Source organism: Myxine glutinosa, chromosome 1 (assembly GCF_964187855.1).
Source record: "Myxine glutinosa chromosome 1, kmMyxGlut1.1, whole genome shotgun sequence".
Lineage (NCBI taxonomy): Eukaryota > Metazoa > Chordata > Myxini > Myxiniformes > Myxinidae > Myxine > Myxine glutinosa.
Genome location: NC_136261.1, coordinates 202,424,070 through 202,445,785, shown reverse-complemented (window position 1 = coordinate 202,445,785; position 21,716 = coordinate 202,424,070). Strand labels below are relative to the sequence as shown.

Genomic DNA, 21,716 nt, shown 5'->3' with positions numbered 1-21,716 from the left:
AGTCATGTGCTTATAATTATTACTTTATGGTAATAATCTCCAGATGTAGGTGGCTTGGTTTGGGTTAGGCTGGAAGGTGAGTTACGAATCAGTAAGCCTGCAATTAAAGCCATGGTACCTGCTGCTTGAAGTAGCGCCGTTCTTCTTCATCAATCAATACCAAGTTGAGAAAGTAACGGACAGAAAACTTCCTGTTGACATCACACATAGTGGGTGCTAGCGGATAACCCCCAAGGAAGAGTCTGATTGGAATTGACTCACCTGAGAACAAATGCAGGGAATGGGGGGCAAGAGGTTCTTCTATAAGCTCAAAATTGCAAAATCGGAGGGAGAGATCTCTCCTCAAATTCCTTCCAAAAAAGGAAAGGCCAAAAAAAAAAATTAAGGCAAGCAATGTCAAGGGCATTGGAGAAAGGAAGGACAGGTATGGTGGGATAAAGGGGCAAAGGGTGGTGATAAAAATGGAATGGGGGGGATAAAAATGGATAAAAAGGGCCGGGGTGTGTAAGCCGACATTAGTGAGCGGAATGAAGAAACAAACCGAGTAAAGTGGAGAAACGAGTAAGGCAAAATAATGGGCAACTAATGTGGGCCCAATCAGAAAGGAACATGATGGAGAGGAGGAGCTAGAGAGATAAGCAAGGCCAAGGGAAGCACATGGGAGATTAAAGAAAATTCCAAAGATTAAGAGTGGGTGAAAAGAGCAAGGACAAAGTTATGGTCATATATGGAGTGCACAGCAAATGCATTTTGGGGGTGGGGACTAGGCAGGTGGGTGTAGAGTGAAAAAAAGGAAAGAGAGGCAATGAAAAGGGATAATATGGGACTTTCAAAATGATGTAATGCACCCCAGAATGCTCGGCATGCATGTGCAGAAACCCCTAGAAACAACAATCTCCAGGGCATGTGAACTTCCATCATGCATGCGCGGTAAGGATTGTTAAGTAAAATGGCTCACCGAGCTTCTAAAAAAGCCGAAAATACTTGGCAAAGTACCTGAGAGAATGATGGGCCGTATCTGTACATACCAAAATAGTTGAAGGGAGACACTGTATCTGGTTTGGGTACGTCTGAACACCAATTGCAAGGACATAACTGCACAGGGTAAGTTTAAAACAAACTTTTAAAATGATGACATTTACTAATTAATCATGTTGGGGTGGGGGAGCATGGAAAAGGCTGTGACCAACAAAGGCCACGAGCATGGCAAGGACCATCAAAGGCCACAGGGTGAGGTCGTGACCAACAAAAGCTTATGGAGAGGGGGAACCAAGAAAGGCTTCCGGAGAGTTTGAGACCAAGAAAGTTGGTGAACTAGACTTCACTAAGAGGTCGGCCAGAAAGTGCTAGTGTTTAGATCAATGCACTAGCTCCACATTAAAGCAAGACAAGGTTAGAGGGAAATGCAGAAATGCTATTACAATGCGACTGTGAAATGCCATTGTGTCCAATATTACAATATTAGAAATGCGATTGTGTCCAATAAAAAAGATGCTGAATGGAGGAAAGTTCCTGAGCAGCTGATAGCTTGCAATGCCTAGATGGTTGTTCAACAAACAAGTATTGGAATTTACCTCTTACAGGTGCTCCATCCATGATCTCATACTTGGCGAGGATGTCATGATCATCAAAAGCATTAGGTCCAGATCCCATGGTCTCCCTTCTTATAATGTCAAGTTCCATATATCGCACCTTGATTCGCACGAGCTGAAAGTAAATCTTACCAACAATCACATCTTTCAGATGGTATCTGGGAGGAGTGGGAGAATATTAATAAAATTGAGATATATAGTGGAATCCATTGCACCATGGTAATTCTTCCATCTACAACCTCAATTACAGTATATCAATGCAAAATGGAATAACGATTGTTCTAAGCTGTTCATTGTCCCTCCTCCAACCCACATCCCCCAAACTATTGACTATATATATATATATATATATATATATATATATATATATATATATATATATATATATATATATATATATATATATATATATATATATACAGGAGAGTGAGGTGAGGGGAGAGAGGAGAGTGAGGGTTGAGAGGAGTAAAGGAGGGAGAGGAGAGTGAGGGAGAGGGGAGTAAGGGTTGGAGAGGAGTGAGGAGTGGAGAGGAGTGTGGGGTGGGGAAAGGAGAGGAGAGAGGGAGAGGACAGTGAGGTTTTTACCCATTTTGTAAAATCCTTTGTGCAGCATCTAACTCAAGATGTCCAAATGTCATACGCGTCTATGCCCATGGGTTTCCCATGGGTGCCCCACTCGTCTAATAAATACAATTCATCAGATGTCTGTCTGTCTGTCTGTCTGTCTGTCTGTTCACGTCTTTTGCAAAGACTGCTGGGTCGACAACCATCAAATTTGGCAACACATACCAAGTCCGACCCAGGGATTGTCCTAAGGGTATTTTAAGCCACCACATCAGCCTTTAAAGACCCCAAAGACCTCTAATACACTTTTTACATGCTTGAGAAGGCTTTTTACATGTTTGGGAGATTGGGGTTTTAAGGGGTCTAAAGACCACAAAGACCCATAACACCATTAAGAACCTTGAAGACTCTGAACATCCTTAAAACCCTTTAACTTGCCCCCCACCCCCCCCCCCCCCTGCCTGATCAATGCCAGGTAACCCTGCCTGATCAATGCCAGGTAACCCTGCCTGATCAATGCCAGGTAACCCTGCCAGCTACCAATAACATTGTAAAGCACTCGCAAAGTAGTTCAATTACTCAAGCAAGCACTCCAACAAAACGGTTGATAAGGAATGGGCTGGCTTAGCAAGCGATTAATGATTCGTACTTATGAAGATCAGGCATTCGGTGATGAGCACTTGGAGATCACTCAACCTGTCATTGCTTTATTCACTGTAATCCTCCAAATTATTTTGCCTTCATAACTTGGAGATTTCGCCATGTAGTACCCAGGCTCGGCTGTGGGAGCCTTCACATTAATCCTGCTGGTTAATTTGTTGTGAGGGGGGAAATAAAATGGCACAATTTGAACATTGGCGTTTTTATAAGCATTGTGATGTATGCAGGAATACAATGATTCGTAGTTATGAAGATCAGCTATACTACCATTCGTAGATATGAAGCTTCATTGTACAGAAACTAACCTGTTCTGAGGCAATAATGTGTATATATAGTATATTGCCTGTGGTACTGTTGTGGTTCTTCGAACCGGCACTCCCCAGGGCAATGGCACACAACATACAGGTTCCCAAGCTTAGTTATTTTATTATTAAATGTTCAGATAGTCCTCCCTTCTGTTAGTGGGGTTCAAGGGCAATGCATTGTGTGGGATTAACTAAGGATTTCCTCTCTTTATCTTTCTAACCAAAGCACTACCCTCCTCAATTCACGGTGAAGAGGGAACAGCGGAGGAAAGCAGCGGAAGTAGAGCTCATTTGCATATCGTGCCAAAAACCCATTTGAATCCACATGACAATTTCCAACAGTCACAACCTTAACCCATAACCCATGCTACCACAATTTACCCACCACAATTTACTCACCAACGGACTATCAACCACCTCCACTATGAAGCAGCACAATGCCCACCAACAGTGGGTCAAGAAAGGGAATGCCCGCTAGTATAGACAATGATCATTGCTAATATTTATGTCTGTTCATCACCAATACTTCTGCTCTCACTTGCTCTTGTCGTATTCAAATTCGATGTGCAAGCAGTCCTCTATGCCGACCTCCATGCGGATGGGTTTGTCCAACTCTGGTTGAGAACTTGGCCTCAACACTTGCAGCTCCAATTCTTGCACAACATCACTCAAACGACGGCGCAATGTTGCACGGAGGAAGTACCTATGACGGTGAGGCAGTGGGAGGCAAAGCTAGGCATTACCACACAATTGAGGAACGGAGGTTAACCTTCCTGGCCTGCTGTGGTTACTCATCTAAGAAAGCAGATGGTGGCGTTTGTTACAATCCTTTTCCAAATTTGTTTTTCTTCCTCAAGCCCATGTAGATTGACGGTCAGGGCTGTACTAACAGCTGTGCCACATTTCGTGCCAATTGCTTTCAGAGCTCTGTGCCTCTCCACTCTGACTTCATGTTCCCAGCTGTCCACAATTCCAGGTCCACCAACCCAAAAGGGTTAACAACAAGATGAGGAATTGAGGCCTTTGGTAATCGGTGCACGCACTGAGAGGGTGGGGTGATGAGAGTACGTCACGCTGAGTGAGGGTTAGGCTAGTGCTGTGAAAGTGGTTGGGGGAAAGCAACGGAGCAGGAAGAATGCATGCATCTTCCTCTCTCTTTCTCTTTGTTCCTCCTCTCTATTATTTATTTTTACCTTGCTCTGTATTTTGCTATCGTCACCACTCAACCTCCACCTCCCCTTAACCTTACTGTCCTACTTCTCCTGCTCAACCCACACTCCCACATCAATGGTTTAAAGACTTTTGCTCAAAATTTGGATGAGAGAGAAAGAGAGATCGAGGTCGAGCTCATATTGATCAATCATTCTTCATGCTTTTTCCCCCTGTTTGATAATAAAATATACAAAAGCAATCTATCTATCTCTTTCTCTCTCGTAACTCTTGCTTAAAATTAACTCCACCAATTAAGAATTGAGAACGACAGGCACCATAATTTTACCACATGTTTAAGGGACTTCAGAGAAGCAAACTCTTAATTAACTAATATTTGCAAAATATTTTACCACTGCAAAGGTTTCCATTGACACATTGCAAAAGCAAATGATTTCATAATGCACTGTAAGATCCAGAGCAGCATCTGGATCCCATTAACATTGGGCAATCAGCCATAACAACAAGCAAAATTGAAAAAAAATTCAAATAAATACAAAGCAATCAAGCTTTAAGAATTTAAATGGCTGACGACTGAAAGGAGAAACATTAGAGCATGTTTATTTTTAATCAAATTGACCACAATATACTATCACTTATCTCCCTGAACTGATCACACATTGAAAAACAAACCACTGGTAAGGAAAAAAAAAGAAGGTTTTCACATCAAAGTACATAAGGTTTCTGTCTTTTTGTTTTCCCTCATCACTCTTTCAACTTCCACTCCTCCATTTAAAATTCAATCAAAACCTTTTACATGGAAAGGTACTTTTAATTGCAGATTTTTTTTCACTCTATTAAGGGTCAATTACCAGAAACAACAAAAATCTCCTCTGTGCCTTGTGGGTATTACGAGTACTAAGCTTAATGGATGAAAACCCCAACATTATAATGTTATTCAAATGAAAATCATCCAAGTACCCTTAAGCTTGTTTTCCCTTTTGACGAAGCTATTTATTTCAACAACCATTTCAGATCCCATATAAACCACCAGATGCATGTACAGTGCCTTCAGAAAGTATTCACACCCCTTGACTTTTTCACATTTTGTTGTGTTACAGCCTGAATTTTAAATGCATTAAATTGAGATTTCTTGATCACTGCTCTAAATATAATACCCCATAAATGTCAAAGTCGAATTAAAAAAAAAAGATTTTTTTTTACAAATCAATTAAAAATGAAAAGCTAAAATATCTTGAGTGAATAAGTATTCAACCCCTTTACTATGACACACCAAATTGAGCTCAGGTACATCCAATTTCCTTTGATCATCCTAGAGATTTCTTTACAACTTGATTGGATGATTACTGGGCATGATTTAGAAGGAAACACCATTCTATACAAGGTCCTGCATTTGGCATTGCATGTCAGAGCAAAAACTCTACCATGAAGTCTAAGGATCTGTCTGTAGAACTCCGATATAGAATCTGGGGAAGAGTATAAGACAATTTCTCGAGTGTTGAAAGTTCCCAAGAGCACAGTGAGCCCCATCATCAGGAAATGGAAAGAATAAGGAATTACCCAGGCTCTTCCTAGAGCTTGCTGTGCATATATACGTATATATACACACACACACATACATATATACATATTGTCGTGTGCCTGCCCTCTGGAGAACACCGCAGGGCGACACAGATGGCCAAACGAGCTTTAACTCCGAGGCGTTTAATTCAATGGCGGACCTTCGTTATACGCGCGTGGAGCATGTGGGGGAGAAGCCGTGAGCACTTACCTGCTCGGGTCCACCCGACATCTTCGCACCTAGATAGATGAACTCAAACTACACGGAACTAAACTGTACAAAAATACCGGCTTTATTAAAGAAAATGCCGGTCACAAAGAATGCACGATAAAACGAAATTCCTAATTGCAACGCCACCATACAGACTCGATTACAACACAAGGGAAAAAATAACTGGAAAATAAATATGTGTGATTTGTGGCAATTAGCTCTAAGCTGCTCTTGAATCTCGTTAGGAATCGTTAAAGATCGTCTGAGGCCTCTACGTCCTTGCGAGTGAAAATGCGCTCGTTGGCGCGCAGTAGGCCTTGGCGCGCAGCTTGCTCTTCCAGCCGCACTTATCCTCATGATCTTGTTCACCAACACCACAGCCAGACGATGCGAGGAAGTCCAGAGCCTCGATCGTTTGTTGTCAAAAGCCAGGACTCGAGAAACAAAGAAAAAGGGCGATGTCGGGACACGACCGTTCACCACCAGATCCAGAACCCGAGAGAGAAAATGTCCGCCGTTCTAATTGTTTTGTACTCGAGGCTCTGAAGTCATCCCACGACCTCTCCGTGTCCGCTCCTATCAGCGGGTCCCATCTTACCAGTCCTTGCGCCAATCAAATCCCGGACCAATCACTGCTCTTCGGGGCATGGCCTCACAGACCTTTTTTGCCTGTGTGCTCACCAGGTCGATGTGATCCGCGGTAGTGCTCAATGACCTGCTTCCGGTTGGTTTTTATTTAGTGTCACAAATGGGCGGTTTCTTACTATGTGTGTATGCTGCTGGTGTCATAAGGAACAGAGGGAAAAAAAAAATAACAGAGGCCATTACATACAAGGGATTAATTACTCATAATCCCTAACTAATTAACATACCCTACCCCTCAGGTGAGCAGGTGAGCAAAAAAATGATGGGAACGAAGACACGCTCTTCCACGACATACGGTCTACACAAATTTCCTACTTATTACATGGCACATGGGGTTTCTTGTTCTTCACGACAGTCGGAGCACACTACCTATACAATTCTACCTGGACTAAGGTAAGTACCGACCTACCTGCCTACCCCCTAGAAACGTAACAATATTGTTACATTTGTGGGGGTAGAGCTGAAATACCTTAATGAAGTCAGGAATGTATTGTTTAGCATGGACCGTGTGATGCGAAAAATAAGAATCTCCATGTAATAAGTAGGGAATCTGTATAGAATAAGATCGTATATGTGTCCCCATTTGAGGGGTGGAGCTATGCTAATTAGGTCAGGCTTAAGGATAATCCCCAGTGTGTAATTGCCCTCCTGTGATTTTTCCTTATGTTTTTACATTCACTCGGCCAAGCATGCAATCGGCCCCATTGCTACAACAACACCGACAAGCCCAACAGAAACACAGCACGTTTCATCTGGCAATTAAACCCCGCCCCACGACCACCGACATCATCCGAACATTCCCGAACGGCAGCTAGACTATGCCTTGAGGACTCGTAACGGAGAAACCATGCCCCGAGCTTCGTGACTGGTTAAAGAGCCATGCGATGATGTAATGGGACATCAGGATTGGTCGGGGAGTGACGTCAGCGAATGACAAAAGAGGGTGCACTCTTTCTTTTCTTTTCTTCTCTTCTCTTCTCTTCTCTCTCTCTCTCTCTCTCTAACGGGCACATTTTTGGCTCTCTCTCAAACTGGCTTCGTGACGGCTGCACTTCGTGCTGCGTGCGCCTGAGAGAAGCATCGGAGCTGTGGGGGAGTTTCTGTGGACAACTCCCATCGTAAGGAGGAGCAATAAGGTGACAGTTTGGGGAGCTCGTTGTGCTTTTGATGGAGAGGAGAGCGAAAGAGGACCGTCTGCACGAGTTGCCTCACGTTAGTGGCATCGTGGGGAGCGACTCCACACCATCTTGTGCGTTTCCCACGAGGTGGTTCAAGGCGACCCCACAAAGTGCTCGTCGAGACCAGAGTTAAGTGCCAGCCGGCAGAAACATTATATATTTTTACTTTCGTTTTCCCCTTGTTTGTATACAGTCTGAGTAGAGGCCCCTCAATAGAGGAATTCGTTTTACTTTACCTTTCATTTTGTTGTTCTTGCATTATTTTCATTAATTTCACTATTTGTTGCATTTTACTTCCTTGTCGTGTCCGTTTACTTGTTTGTGGGTTAGAGTCATTAAACCCTGTGGTGGCCGTCCAATTAGATAGGCTTCGGGCCATTCCCGCACGCGCGAAAAGATAATCCCACCAAGTTTCAAAATACACCTCGGAGTTAACTGTTTGGCCATTTGTCCAAGCTGGTCTTCATCGGCTACGGACTTGACAATATATATGTATATACTTTTATGAATTTTGGGGTAGGGGCATATATAGATTTAGGTAGATCTGTGTAGGTATCATGCTCCAGTTGTCTGTGGGTAGCAAGGACCATCTCAATGTAAATAAGTAGAGGACCTGTCTAGCCCGGATGTCGGATAAGTTTGATATGTGTCCCCGCCACGAGGGGGCGGGGCATGTTAAGTAGTTGTAGGGATTATGCTAATTCCCCGGTGTATCGTTCCCTCTGTGATCACACCTGTGTCCCGTATGGCAACACACCATAAACATTAGATAGGCCCAATCGTAACACCACACAAACACTACTTAAATCTCCCCTCCACCACAATAACCATAAAACCCACAGGAAGCCAGTTCGGGGCACCGCCGATGCAGCTACAGCCAGCCACATCACCAGCTTGCATAGTAACACTCATTGCTCAGGCAGGCTGAGGCCATGTCCACCTTGCGAAGGATTGGTAGAAGGAAGACACCACAGGACGAGGGCCGCCGATTGGTGGAGTGGGAGAGGACTGGTGATTGGTCAGGGCAAAAGCAAGAAGCAGCTCGCTGGGATTGGTGAAGCAAGAACAAAGAAAGCGACATACTGATTGGCCACTGACGAATGGGATGAGAGAGACATGACGCGGCCATTGGTGGAGAATTGAGCCTGTGATGTTGGCCGGCAGGGATTGGCAGAGAGAGGGAGGTGATGTAACAAGGGATTGAGAAAAAGAAGAAGAGACCGACATTTTCTCTCTCTCGTCCCTGCTCGTTGAGGTAGACGTTGGTGTCTGGACATCGCTCGTTCTTGCCCTCACGCCTTCCTTCACCTTGACTCTCTCCTTTGCGACCCGAACGTTGGGTGCATCGCAGCTTCTTGCCGAATTCGGTAGGACATTCCATGGCTGGTGAAGCGGGTTTCATGCCCGCTCTTTCGCTTGGCGCGAGAGGTTTTATCGAGGCCTGGTGAACGGGGATGCATCAAGGCCTTTCTTCCCGTTGACCGGAGCTATCCATCCATCCCAGAACCACCATCCCAGACGATCCCTGACACACGAGCTGGTTGCGATAAGTACAATAACCATACGCATTTTATTTTACAGTTTCTTTCATCCTTCCGTCTGTGTTGTTGAAATCAGGTGTGTGGGATCCCAATTTAGGATTATATTGATTTCCCGGCGCGTTTCTTTGTATCGGGTTCCGTATAATAAATTGTTTATTCTTTTACATAATTCCGTTTTCGTTTGCTTGATTTAATCTTTACAGGTTTGAGGGCTGCCGTCAGAACAGTGAGGTAAGGAACTTCAGCATCCTCCCCACCCTCCTCACTCTCCTCCCTCCCTGCGTGTATAAACTCTGCCATATTTGAACTGAACGCCTTCGGAGTTAAAGCTTGCTCGGTTAATCTGTTTTCTTGGTCGGTTTTTAAATCGCGAGGAACACGACACTACAGTCAGACTCTGACATTAGTGGAGGATACGTTCTTAGAAAATGCCGCAAATGTTAAACCCGCGAATGTGGGGACATTGTTTGAATGGGGAAGGGCGGTGGGGGGAATTATTATTATTTTATTTTTTTACTACATGGTCTAGGCTCGAGGAAGAGCTATGCCACAGGGCACAACATAACAAAGGGAACAGCAGGAGAAAGGGGAAATGCCAACAGCAAGGAGGAGGAATCAAACAGACAGAGACGGACAAACAAGGTATGCAGGAGGTAAAGATGAGGGGTCGGGGAGATCGCAAAAGGTGGACAAGATGGATACATAAGCAATTGTTTTGGGAGGGGTGTGGGGTGGTTTAACAGGTGGAGAAACGATCATGATTTTGGATGGGGGATGACTTTAGATGGTGGTGAACAAGCTGGCTTGAAGACCTGGAGGGAAGAAGGAGATTGAAGAGAGTATGCAAGGTGGTTCAACAGGTGGGGAAAAAAGAGGAATAAACAAGTGGAGGTGAGCAGTGGTTCTGGATTTGGGCAGTTTCACTAGGAAGGGGGTGCTGCTGGACCTCGTGCATCCTCCAGATACTTGAGGGGGACGGACAGAGAAGGCAAGGGTGCAAGTCTTGACAAGGCACCAACAGGTTTTATAGGAGGGAAACAAGTCCGAACGCTGATTCTTGAGATTGGACAGATGTTGTTTTCTGGCTCTCCAGAGAGTATACACACTTGTTGCAAGCTTTGTGGAATGATCTGAGGTTGTCTCCAGTTGGATTACCATTCCAGGAGGAGGATGCAAGTTGTTTTAAAGCAACTGCCTCACCACAGGATTCAGAGTACCAAGAGCAGAATGATGGGTAAGATAATTGAAGATGATGGGATAAATCTCTGCATAAGAGAGAGCATGTTTCTGTGGAAGAATTGCCAGGTTACATTAATATTAGGGGCAGTTGATATGAGACCAGTCCTGAAGTGTGATTGCTGCTTGCAGTCCCTACCAGTATCCCCGATTGAACTGCCAGACTCACCATTGCTGAGGCTGTTCTCTGAGAATGGCCAGAGAGATGTTGATCTTCACAAGCACATGATCAGGTGAGCAAGTTGGGGCAGAGGATGAGCAAGATGCTTTGGTCGGGAAGTTAGTCATCACCAAATCTAAAAGGGATGATTTGCCATTGGGAGAAATCTGGGTGGGAAAATTCATGGATCGAGTCAGTCCCATGGAGTCATAGAAGTCCTTTGTAGAAGTGGTCAGGTCTTTTGGGACTGCTTCTGGTAAAATGTAACCCAGTGCTACCAGCCGCATGGTTGGGTTGTCGGCGACTAAACCGACACCCCTCACTGGCTCTGCTAGTGGGGATGGTGACAGTGACACCCTGCCAGGACCAAAGAAAACACCTGGCAAAGGGCGGATGAGCTCCCATAGGGAGCTAACGGCAATCCAGTAAGGAGATGGTGTCTCCCAAAAAACACCCATTCAGTTTGGACCGGTTGGAGTCATACCAAAGACTTTAAAAATGGTACATGCTGCTTCCTTGCTTGAAAGGGATAAAGCACGTCCAATCACCAACGGTTTGCATCCATGGGGAGGAGGAAATTCCTCTTGAGGAAATGCCCCGCTGAGTACGGTGAGAAAAGCGGCGCCATTGCTATGAGGTCACTGGTACCCAGAGTATCCCAGGAAGTGACGTTAGTGACGGCACTTCCCCCAAGTTCAGTGGCTGTTTTAAGTGTTTGTCTCGTCAGTGAGTGTGTGTGTGTGTGTGTGTGTGTGTGTGTGTGTGTGTGTGTGTGTGTGTGTGTGTGTGTGTGAGCTATATTACGAGCCTTAGCCCAAGTATTAAAAAAAGTACCATGGCTGGTGAGAGAGGCACCAATAAAGAGAGGGCTTTGATCCGGATTTTCACCAAAATCCAATCATTTTGTCCTCATCATACACACATCCTTTACACCAAGTTTTGTCTGAATCTGTCCATAATTTTTTGACATATGCTGCTCACAATAATACAGACAGGGGTGAAAACAACCTCCATCCACCTTCAGTGATGGAGGTGATGACACATGCCTTTGCCATGTTCTAAACTACCTCTTATTCACTCTCCACTCTTGGTTGTTATCTCCATATGCAGGTCCTTCCTTCCGTATAAATGCTGCTTCATCACGATGAAGATTAATGGTTGTTGTATAGACCCGGACAGTTCTCTTGAAGACGCCCGCGGCACAAAGACAGCCGATTAATCTCCCAGGAGCGACCCCGAGATCCCCCACGTCTAGGACGGTGTTCCCTGCCTTCACGAAGTCGGGGCCACAACAAAGAGAGAGAGAGAGAGAGAGAGAGAGATAGAGAGATAGAGATAGAGAGAGATGGAGGTTGATAAGGGAGAAAGGGCTGGTCCGTGGGGACCAATTGGCATTCTGACAGTGACCGTGCTGCCCTGACGAATCCGGGCAGGAGAGAAGAATGGGGAAGATTTGGCCCCAGACTTACATTGGGGGGTACAACCACCATGAAGAGGCGTCCCCGATAGTTGTAGATTAATGGTTGTGGACGTTGGAGAAAGAGAGGAGTCTCGTTTGGCATTCTCTGGTGGGGACTTTGTTAGAACATTTTCTGCAGTCAGTGGTCTCCCCCACTCCACCCAAATTGTCCATGCTTTGGAGCTGGTGTGATCCAATGGCAACATTGGCTAGATATTATTATTTGTTCATTGTTATCAGTTTGTTTCACTGCTTGCAGTTGTGCTCTTTCCCTTTCTCCTCCGCCCCATTTATTGTCAATAAATTGCTTATTGATGAGAACCTTCCTTCACAAAGAGGAGGCGCATATTCCTTTACATGGCCAAATTCCAAATTCCTGCCATAACTACTGCTGGAAAAGCCATGGCAAACCAGTATAACCCATGCTCAGGAAGCTGCTTCAGTGTCACCGACACTCTGAAGTGTATGGTACAAGAGAGAAATGACTACATGAAACATAATGTCGTGGCTATTGGGGAACACAGAACTCCAAAAGTGTATAATTAATTGGCAGAATAAATCCCACAAGCGGGTAAAATATACAATAGATACATTAAGGCGCCATTACTAAAAACTTGTCGTAAAGATGAGCTCCGCTCGGCTATTCATTGACGGCAGATTCGTTATTTGTCTGTCGTGTTATATTTTGAGAACGGATTAACGGATTTCAATAAATCTAACTAAGATGGATTCGGGTAACTCCCAGGAGTGTTTGTGATCCCCCCACCCCCCCCCCCCCCAAAAAATACATTTTTTTTTCATGGGTACATGGACACGCATGCCAACACATGACGTTGGTTATCCCTGCACGGAGAGCAAGCAGGATCTCCCAGAAATCCTTTTTTTTTTTTCCCCCCATCGATTTAGCCATCGCAGCAAAGATTGGTATTTCCGTCAGCGAAGCGACGGGTCTTATATTCTAGTATTGTATAAAAGCAATAATGAAAAGTAGCACCGTGGGAAAACAAAAGGCTGATAAATAATAAATTCCCAACAGAAACAATGCAGTACTTATGTAAGTAACCAAAGGAAATTTAAGAGTACAAGCTAAATGAACAGAAAGCACTCTGTACTTTCAATTGGAATGAATGGGTGACATTTCTGAGAACTGATTAATGGGCCAATAAAAAGGCATTGAACAAGGCAGGACACGTGTATAATTGAGTATCCCCATATAATTGATTGCCGATTTTTAAATGTAATCACCACTGATGAGATAACACCCTCTTGTCTTTAAAAAATAAAAGGCTAGGAAGTGAAGACTTGAAATAAGGCATTCAAGAAGCAAGCCAGCACGAAGTCCTTTTGCTTAGAACTATGAAATCAAAATCAAATAGGTTGTCATTACTCGGCTGAGGGCTGAACAATATCTGATGATGAACTCTTTGTCGATTTTGAAAAGATTGCATATAAAGGTTAACAAACATTTTGTCTCCCTTACCAAAATGTACAAGATGTGGCAATTTAGATCTGAGACATGTCGCTTTCCCCAAGCATACGCAACTCCTCCCTCCACCCCCCTCCTCCCCCCCCCCCATCCCACCAAACTACAACGGCATTCGTTGAGCGCATATAGTCTTGCCTTGCATGCTCATTGTGAACAACGATACCATCATTAAATGAACATGAACACGCTACTATTGCAGCCCACTGCTATTAAAGTCCAGACATTTGTATCATTCATGCACCCTATTAGGTCACATACATTGCCATTAACCGTAGCTTTATTGATTAATTTATTGGGTTATTTATCAACCACTTTTGTGCAAATTAAAGCAAAATCGCATCAATGAAGATTTATATGAAAAAAAATTCAAACTACAGACTTGGCATTTAATATGGAATTTCTTTTTTTCTTGACCTGAGTTTACTTTCTGAACTCAGTATATCAATCTGGTGAGTTTATTTTACCCTTTGGTGATGTCTTTGTTGAAAGAACCATGTCACTGATTGTCTTTCGCAGCAAGAAGTCAATAACAGGATTATATCACAGGTGGCGTGACAAAATGTAAGGACAGGTACATTTGACGATTGGCTTCACAATCGGGTATATACGGGTTGTTGCGTTCTGTATTAGTGGAAAACAACTGCTGCACGTCTACAAAAGTTATTGCCGCTTCCTCTGGAGATGGTCCGTCAACTTGACAATGCTGTTTGTCAAGGAGTGGTGGCTTTACGAAATTCTGGCATGAAACAGCGTGCTATTGCTCGGCAGTATGGCATCACTCAAGGTCAGGTGTCAAAGATCCTGAAACGAAATGCTCAGAGGAGTGTCCCTACTCCAATACCGAGGCCAGGACGTCCACGCAGAACCACAAGGAGAGATGATCGCCAGCTGCACCGGTTAGTCCACAATGGCCGAACCAAATCAGCTAATCGGCTTCGGGCTGAGTGGCAGCAACTGACAAATGTGCCTGTATCCACAAGGCTAGTCAACCAACGACTGGTTCAAGCAGGCTATCGTGCCAGGCGTCCCCTGAGAAAGCCACGCCTGACCAGACAACACAGCCAGCGCCGATTGCAGTGGGCCAGAGAGCACCGTCAATGGCAGCCAGGACACTGGAATCACGTGACCTTCAGTGACGAGTCTAGATTTCTGGTCTATCGTCAAGATGGCCGCGTTCGAGTGCGCAGGCAAGTGCATGAAGCCCACAACGAAGATTGTATAGTGCCTAGAGTCCAAACTGGAGGTAGTGGGGTGACCTTTTAGGCTGCTTTTCATGCAGGGGGCAAAACTGACCTGGTTGTTCTGCATGGAAACCTGAACCAGTTCAAGTACAGGGTCATTCTGGAAGAAACATTGCTTCCATTTGCTCGTGCAGCCTTTCTAGGAAACTTTGTCTTCCAAGATGACAATGCATGGCCTCATCGTGCTCGCATGATCCAACACTTTCTTGCTGACCGTGGTGTAGAGCATATGGATTGGCCTGCCATGTCCCCGGATATGAATCCGATAGAGAACTTGTGGGCAGAATTAATGGGTCAAATCGACAACTTGGTCCAGCAGCCTGCCTCTGTGCGTGAATTGCAGCAGACAATTGTCACTGTATGGCAAGCGATTCCTGTCCAAACCTTGGCAAATCTCGTGAACAGCATGCCTCGACGTGTACGTGCTCTCCTGAATGCTCGTGGGGGTTACACGAAGTACTGAACTGTAATTTTACTGTCCGTAATCCCAGTCATAATTTAGCTTTTGTTTTTGTTGAAAATTTTTTGGGCTAATGTGCAAAATAAAGAGATACTTCTGGAAAACGTACAGAAGCTTAACACAGTACTGTCCGTGAATTGAGTTCGATATCAGTTCACATCACTTTCAAGGATCAATTTATTTGCTTCAAAATGTCAAATGTGGTTTTTGTTTCTTTTAAAGGTCACATTAACAAAATGTAGAATAATTTCAACATAATTCCAATGAACTTTTGGTTCTAAGTCATCTTGATAAGTAAGTTCACCCCCACAAAAAAAATATTCCATATTAAATGCCAAGTCTGTATATTCCCCATGGCATGTCAACCATATGCATGAAGTTGTGCATCGATCTGTTAAGCAGTTCTGGAGAAGTTTTTTTTTTTTCAATCCAATATGGCTGTGAGACCACTTGCCCAATGACGTCAAAAAATTAGTTCTTCACTCACAGCGGGTTATAGATCACATCTATGAAGTTTCAGATTTTTCGGATAAGGATTTATATTCAAGCAATTATGACTGGAATACCACTTCCCTGATGACGTCATTGGTGTTGACCTATATAGCCCATGGTGAGTTTATGACATATGCCATGTTTAGATTTTTTTGGTTGAGCGCTTTCGAATAAAAAGATGTGCATTTTTTTCCCTTTAAACCAATAAGGCTGCCATACAATGTGACCTATGATTTTAGATTTATCAATAAAATATTATCCATGGGAAGTTCCTCCTATGTTTAAAGTTTCACATCGATCGGACAAGCAGTTGCAGAGAAAAACATTTTCAAAGCAAAAATATACAGACGCAGAACACACACACACACACACACACACACACACACACACACACACACACACACACACACACACACACACACACACACACACACACACACACACACACACACACACAAACTCTCTCTCTCTCTCATCCCCTTCGGGGTGAGACTGAAACCAAGATTACTGTCGATATCGTGGACCGCCATGAGCAACAACAACAACAACAACAACAAGCATTTTAAAGGCCATTTTCCCTGCTAGAGCAGGGGTTAGCCTTGCGGTCCCCATGACAATCTTCTCCATTTTGCCATATTTTCTGCATCCCTCCTTGTTAACCCCCTTGCCCGCATTTCTTCTTCCACCATCTTTAGCCAAGTCTTTCTCGGTCTTCCCCGTCCTCTACTTCCTTCTACATTCATTTCCATCACACTTCTCAACCAGTCACTTTCATCCTTCCTCAACACATGACCAAACCATCTCAACCTGTTCCTCTTCACAGCATCAATCACAGGCTCTATTCCCATCATCTTTCACAATTCATCATTTGTCTTCCTCTCTCTCAACGATACTCCGCACATCCATCGAACCATTCGCATTTCCACCCTTTCCAACCTTCGTTGCTGCTCTACGTTCATTACCCATGTCTCGCTCCCATAAATCATAACACTTCTCACACATGCAGCATACACCTTTCCTTTCAGCTTCAATGACACTCCCCTCCTCATCAGCACGCCACTCAGTTACCGAAACTTCTTCCATGCACATCTCACTCTAGCAACCGTTGCCAGGTCTGATCCACATTCTCCATTCAGCATGTCTCCGAGGTGGCAAAATGTTTTCACACCTTCCAGCTTCACGCCGTCTCCAAGATCCAACTCAACATTTCCTCCATCTGCAGCTCCCTCTGTGCACACCTTACATTTGAATGTAGCTGCCACACTGGTTAATGACCCTCTCAGACCACGACATTTTTGATGAACCCACTCAGCGCACATTGTACATTGAATGGAGTTCACTCCGACACCCTTCCTGCACACAGCACACGACCACTTCCCAGTTCTTTCCACCTCACCACATGCTTTACCACTTGCCATCACCTTCGTCTTTCCGATATTCACCTTCAGACCTTTTGTCTCCATACATTCCTTCCACTTGTTCATCTTTTCCTTCAGTCCATCCATACTTTCCGCAAAATCAACACCAGATCATCTGCATACAACAACTCCCATGGTAAACCCTCCTTTACGTTCTGAGCCAGCACCTCCATCACAGCTACAAATAGTAGTGGACTTAGTACCGACCCCTGATGCACTCCCACCTTCACCTCAAACTCACCACTGTTCCCGTCCTTCGTCCTTACAGCTGTGCGCGCTCTTTTGTACATTGCCATCACTACTCTGATCAACCATTCCTCCACTCCTAACTTCCTCAATGCCCATGTCAATACTTTGCGTGGAACCCTATCGAATGCTTTCTCCAGATCAACAAACCCAAGAAACAACTTCTTCCTCTTCTCCATGTACTTCTCCTGCAACTGCCTCACAATGAAAAGCGCGTCTGTCGTTCCTCTTCCTGGCATAAATCCAAACTGCATTTCGTCGATCTTCACTTTCTTCCTTTTCCTCCTCACCAACACCCTTTCCAATACCTTCATTCCATGCTCCAATAACTTTATCGCTCGGTACGAGCCACACTTCAGAGGGTCACCTTTCCCCTTGTATAGAGGGGCGAGGGTACTCAGTTCCCAATCCACTGGAATGCGGCCTTCTTTCACCACCAGATTACAGATCTCTGTCATTCTCTTCACACCCCAACTTCCTGCTGCTTTCAACATATCTCCCACAACTCCCGTCGGCCCTCCCGCTTTTCTACTCTTCATTGCTTTTATCGCTTCCTCAACTTCCTTCTCAGTTATCTTCTCTGCCGGTCCTAAAACTGGGTTACTCTCTATGTTGCCATCCCATTTATTCTCTGTATTCAACAGCATTTCCATATATCTTTTCCATCTTCCTTTAGTTCCATCTGGGTCGACAACGATGTCCCACTTCATCCTTTAAGCAACTCACCCCCATCACATCACACCTCTCTTTCGCTATCTGCTTTGCAATCCTGAATACTGCTCTCTGACCCTCTTCCGAATCCAAGCGTTCTCCGAACATTTTCCTACATGACTCCTGCGCCTTTGCTACCTCTTTCTTTGCAGCCTTCTTGGCTGCCTTATAACTTTCAGGCTCTGCTGTTTCTGCTCCCGTACCCTTCGCCTTCTTCCACTCCTTGAACTTCTTCCCCTTCTCGTCAATCCTCTTTCCAACTTCATCATCCCACCACCATGTTTCCGAGTGCCTCGGTGGTCCTTTTGTCCATCCACATACCTCACCAACGGCTCACAACAGACTAGCTTTCATTGACATCCAACCACTTTCAAGCTCAACCACATCATCTTCTACCCTACTCAGCCTCTCTTTTAATGCCTACCTTACTGTCACCTCTTTCAACCTCCACACCTTCATTCTCGGTTGGTACTTCACCCGCCGAGCTCTCCTCGCACCTTTCACCCTTATGTCGCAGACAACCAAGTGGTGCTGTGAAACAGCCTCCTCCCCCGGGATCACCTTTGTGTCCCGGAGGTGCCCCCTATCTCGCCTATGCACCATCAGGTAGTCAACGGTTGTCATCGACCCACCTGACGTGTATGTAACAAGCTTATTATCCTCTTTCTGGAACTGAGTATTACAAGTCAACAAATCAGCTCCATCAGCAAACTCCAAAATCCTTTCACCTTCTCCATTTCTCACACCATATCCGTAACCCCCATGAACACCCTCAAAACCATCCATACTCCTTCCCACATGTCCATTTAGGTCTCCTCCTACCACAACAACTTCCTCATCTTTCACATTTTCCATCAGCTTCTCTATCGCACACCAGAACTTGTCCTTCTCTTCATCGCTCCGACCAACCTGCGGAGCATATCCCGAGATGACGTTCACCAAGAGCTTTCCAATCATCATTTTCACCATCATCAACCTATCACTCACTCTAGTCACAATCACCACACTGTCTACAAACTCCTCAGAAAACAGGACACCAACACCATTCACGCCCTCCAGGCACCCTTGCCACATAAACTTGTATTTCTGTCTCTGCCTACCCTTCACCATTCTCACACCACTTCCCTTCCATCTCGTCTCTTGCACACAACATATGTCCACTCTTCTTCTGACCAATACTTCAACCACTTCTCCTGATCTCCCTGTCATTGTCCCTACATTCCATGTCCTACATTCCAATGAGCATGGAGAAAAAAAAGAAAACCAGAGAATTGTCTGAGGAGGTTAGACACAAGACTGTAGCCAAGCATGGATTAATCAATCTCAAGGCTACAAAGTCCATCTCCAGAGACCTTGATGTTCCTGTGCCCACCATACACAATATTATCAGGAAGTTTTAGGCCCTGTAGCCAACCTCCCTGGACGTGGCCGCAAGAGAAACTTGATCGAAGATTGCAGCGAAGGATTGTTTGAATGGTGGAGAAAGCACCTCAATCAACTGCCAAACAGATTCAAGCTGGTCTTCAGACACAAGGTACGACAGTTTCAACTTGCACTATCCTTCGCCAACTCAATGAAAGGGGGTTCTATGGTAGGACCGCACTGCTAAGAGAGAGACATAAGAAAGCCCGACTGGAGTTTTCCAAAACACACCTGAACAAGCCAAAATCCTTCTGGAAGAATGTCCTGTGGACAGATGAGACCAAATTCGAGCTTTTTGGTAAAGCACATCATCTCTATGTTTACAGAAAACAAAATGAAGCCTTCAAAGAAAAGAACACCTTCCAAACAGTCAAACATGGAGGAGGTTCAGTGATGTTTTTTAGTTGCTGTGATGCCTCTGGCACTGGATGCCTTGAATCTGTGCATGGCATCATGAAATCAGGAGATTACTAAGGCATTTTGGAGAGCAATGTTCAACCCAATGTCAGAAGGATGGGTCTCCGTCGAAGGTCATGGGTCTTGCAGCAGGACAATGACTCCAAGCACACTTCCAAAAGCATCCAAGAATGGTTCAAGACAAAACGCTGGACTGTTCTGAAATGGCCAGCAATAAGTCCAGATCTAAATCCCATTGAACACCTGTGGGGAGATCTGAAAACAGCAGTTGGGAGAATGCACCCTTCAAATCTGGGGGAACTGGAGCAGTTTACACAAGAAGAGTGGGCCAAACTGCCAGTAGAGACGTGTCGGAAGCTCATTCATGGCTATAGGAAGTGCTTGACTGCAGTTATTTTGTCCAAAGTGTGTGCTACCAAATATAAAGTCTTGGGTGTCAATAATTTTGTCAATGCCATTTCTTTTTATTTTCTGATTTAAAAGGATATATTAAGTTCTGAATCAAAAACAAAGGTTCTGTTATATTTTCTGTGAAATAAAGAATTGTGGAGACCAAATACTTTTGTCAATTGCAACTTATTTTTCGAGAAAATTGTGAGTTATTTGAAAAAGGTGCAAGGGTGCCAATATTTTTTGCCATGACTGTACAGGCCGTGGACATAATACTGTTGCAGAAATAGCTTCTCGGGGTTAGGATTGTATAGCTTAGCAATAGCTATTTTCATAGTACACGTGCAAGTGTGGGGTAATTTCATTGTGATATCGGATTATGCGTCGATATTTGCATCGAAAGTTGTGAACATCTCTCCCTAATGTTTATATCTAAATCCGCTTTTTTCTTAAATCCCTTTTGAATCGTCTTTTCTTTGCAATCTGTTCTATATGCCTTTTTATCGGGTGGGCAAAGGGCACCCTGGACATTTCCCCCAAACATTTGAGAGGACCAGGGGAAGGGTTCCCTTTGATTAATAGCCGAACCGTCAATCAGTGCGGGACGGATAGGGTGGGGTTACGTCATTGGGTGGGGCATCACGGGAGCAGATAAAAGCCTGCGCACATGTCCAGCTGGGTGCTAATCTTGGGTTCTTCTCTTCTTTGGTTTGTGATTCCTTGCCCCCGTTCCATTCCATGGTTCGTCCGTTGCCAGTCCAGTTCAGGCCGGTTCAGCCATTGGCCAGACGGGGTCGAAGTAAGAGTTGGACGGGGCCAGAAAGAGCAGCTGAGGCCCCTACCTGCTGCCGGAGATATGCTCATTAAATTCCAGCCATTTAAGCTGCACTGCAGCTGATGAGTTCAGGCTGGCTTGGGAAGTTCAAGAGCCCCACATCTGGGTTTTGACTGACATTCAATTGTCTTGTTGATTTCTCCCTGGTCTTTCTCCTATGGTGTGATTGGGATGCATATTTAGTTGCAAATAGTTATATAAAATGCTCGTGTTCCTTTTTCTCCCTTCCCTGTCCATTAAATACATACATGAAGCCACTGGGCCTCCGTCGAGTTATTTTGAGTCAGCATGATCAGTATAGTCCTGTACTTGGCTTG

At 44.6% G+C, this 21,716-nt stretch overlaps 1 protein-coding gene across 2 annotated transcripts in view; it reads right to left on the bottom strand.

The window, feature by feature from the left end:
• LOC137433422 (vacuolar protein sorting-associated protein 26B-A) overlaps positions 1-21,716 on the bottom strand; it is a 95,352-nt gene that overhangs the window by 2,135 nt on the left and 71,501 nt on the right. For both annotated transcript variants that reach the window (XM_068125761.2, XM_068125755.2), the window contains exons 3-5: positions 3,660-3,824; positions 1,575-1,750; positions 119-261 (exon numbers count right to left, since the gene is read on the bottom strand). In XM_068125761.2, the coding sequence (XP_067981862.2) occupies positions 119-261; positions 1,575-1,750; positions 3,660-3,824 (484 nt within the window). The remainder of the gene's footprint in view (positions 1-118; positions 262-1,574; positions 1,751-3,659; positions 3,825-21,716) is intronic.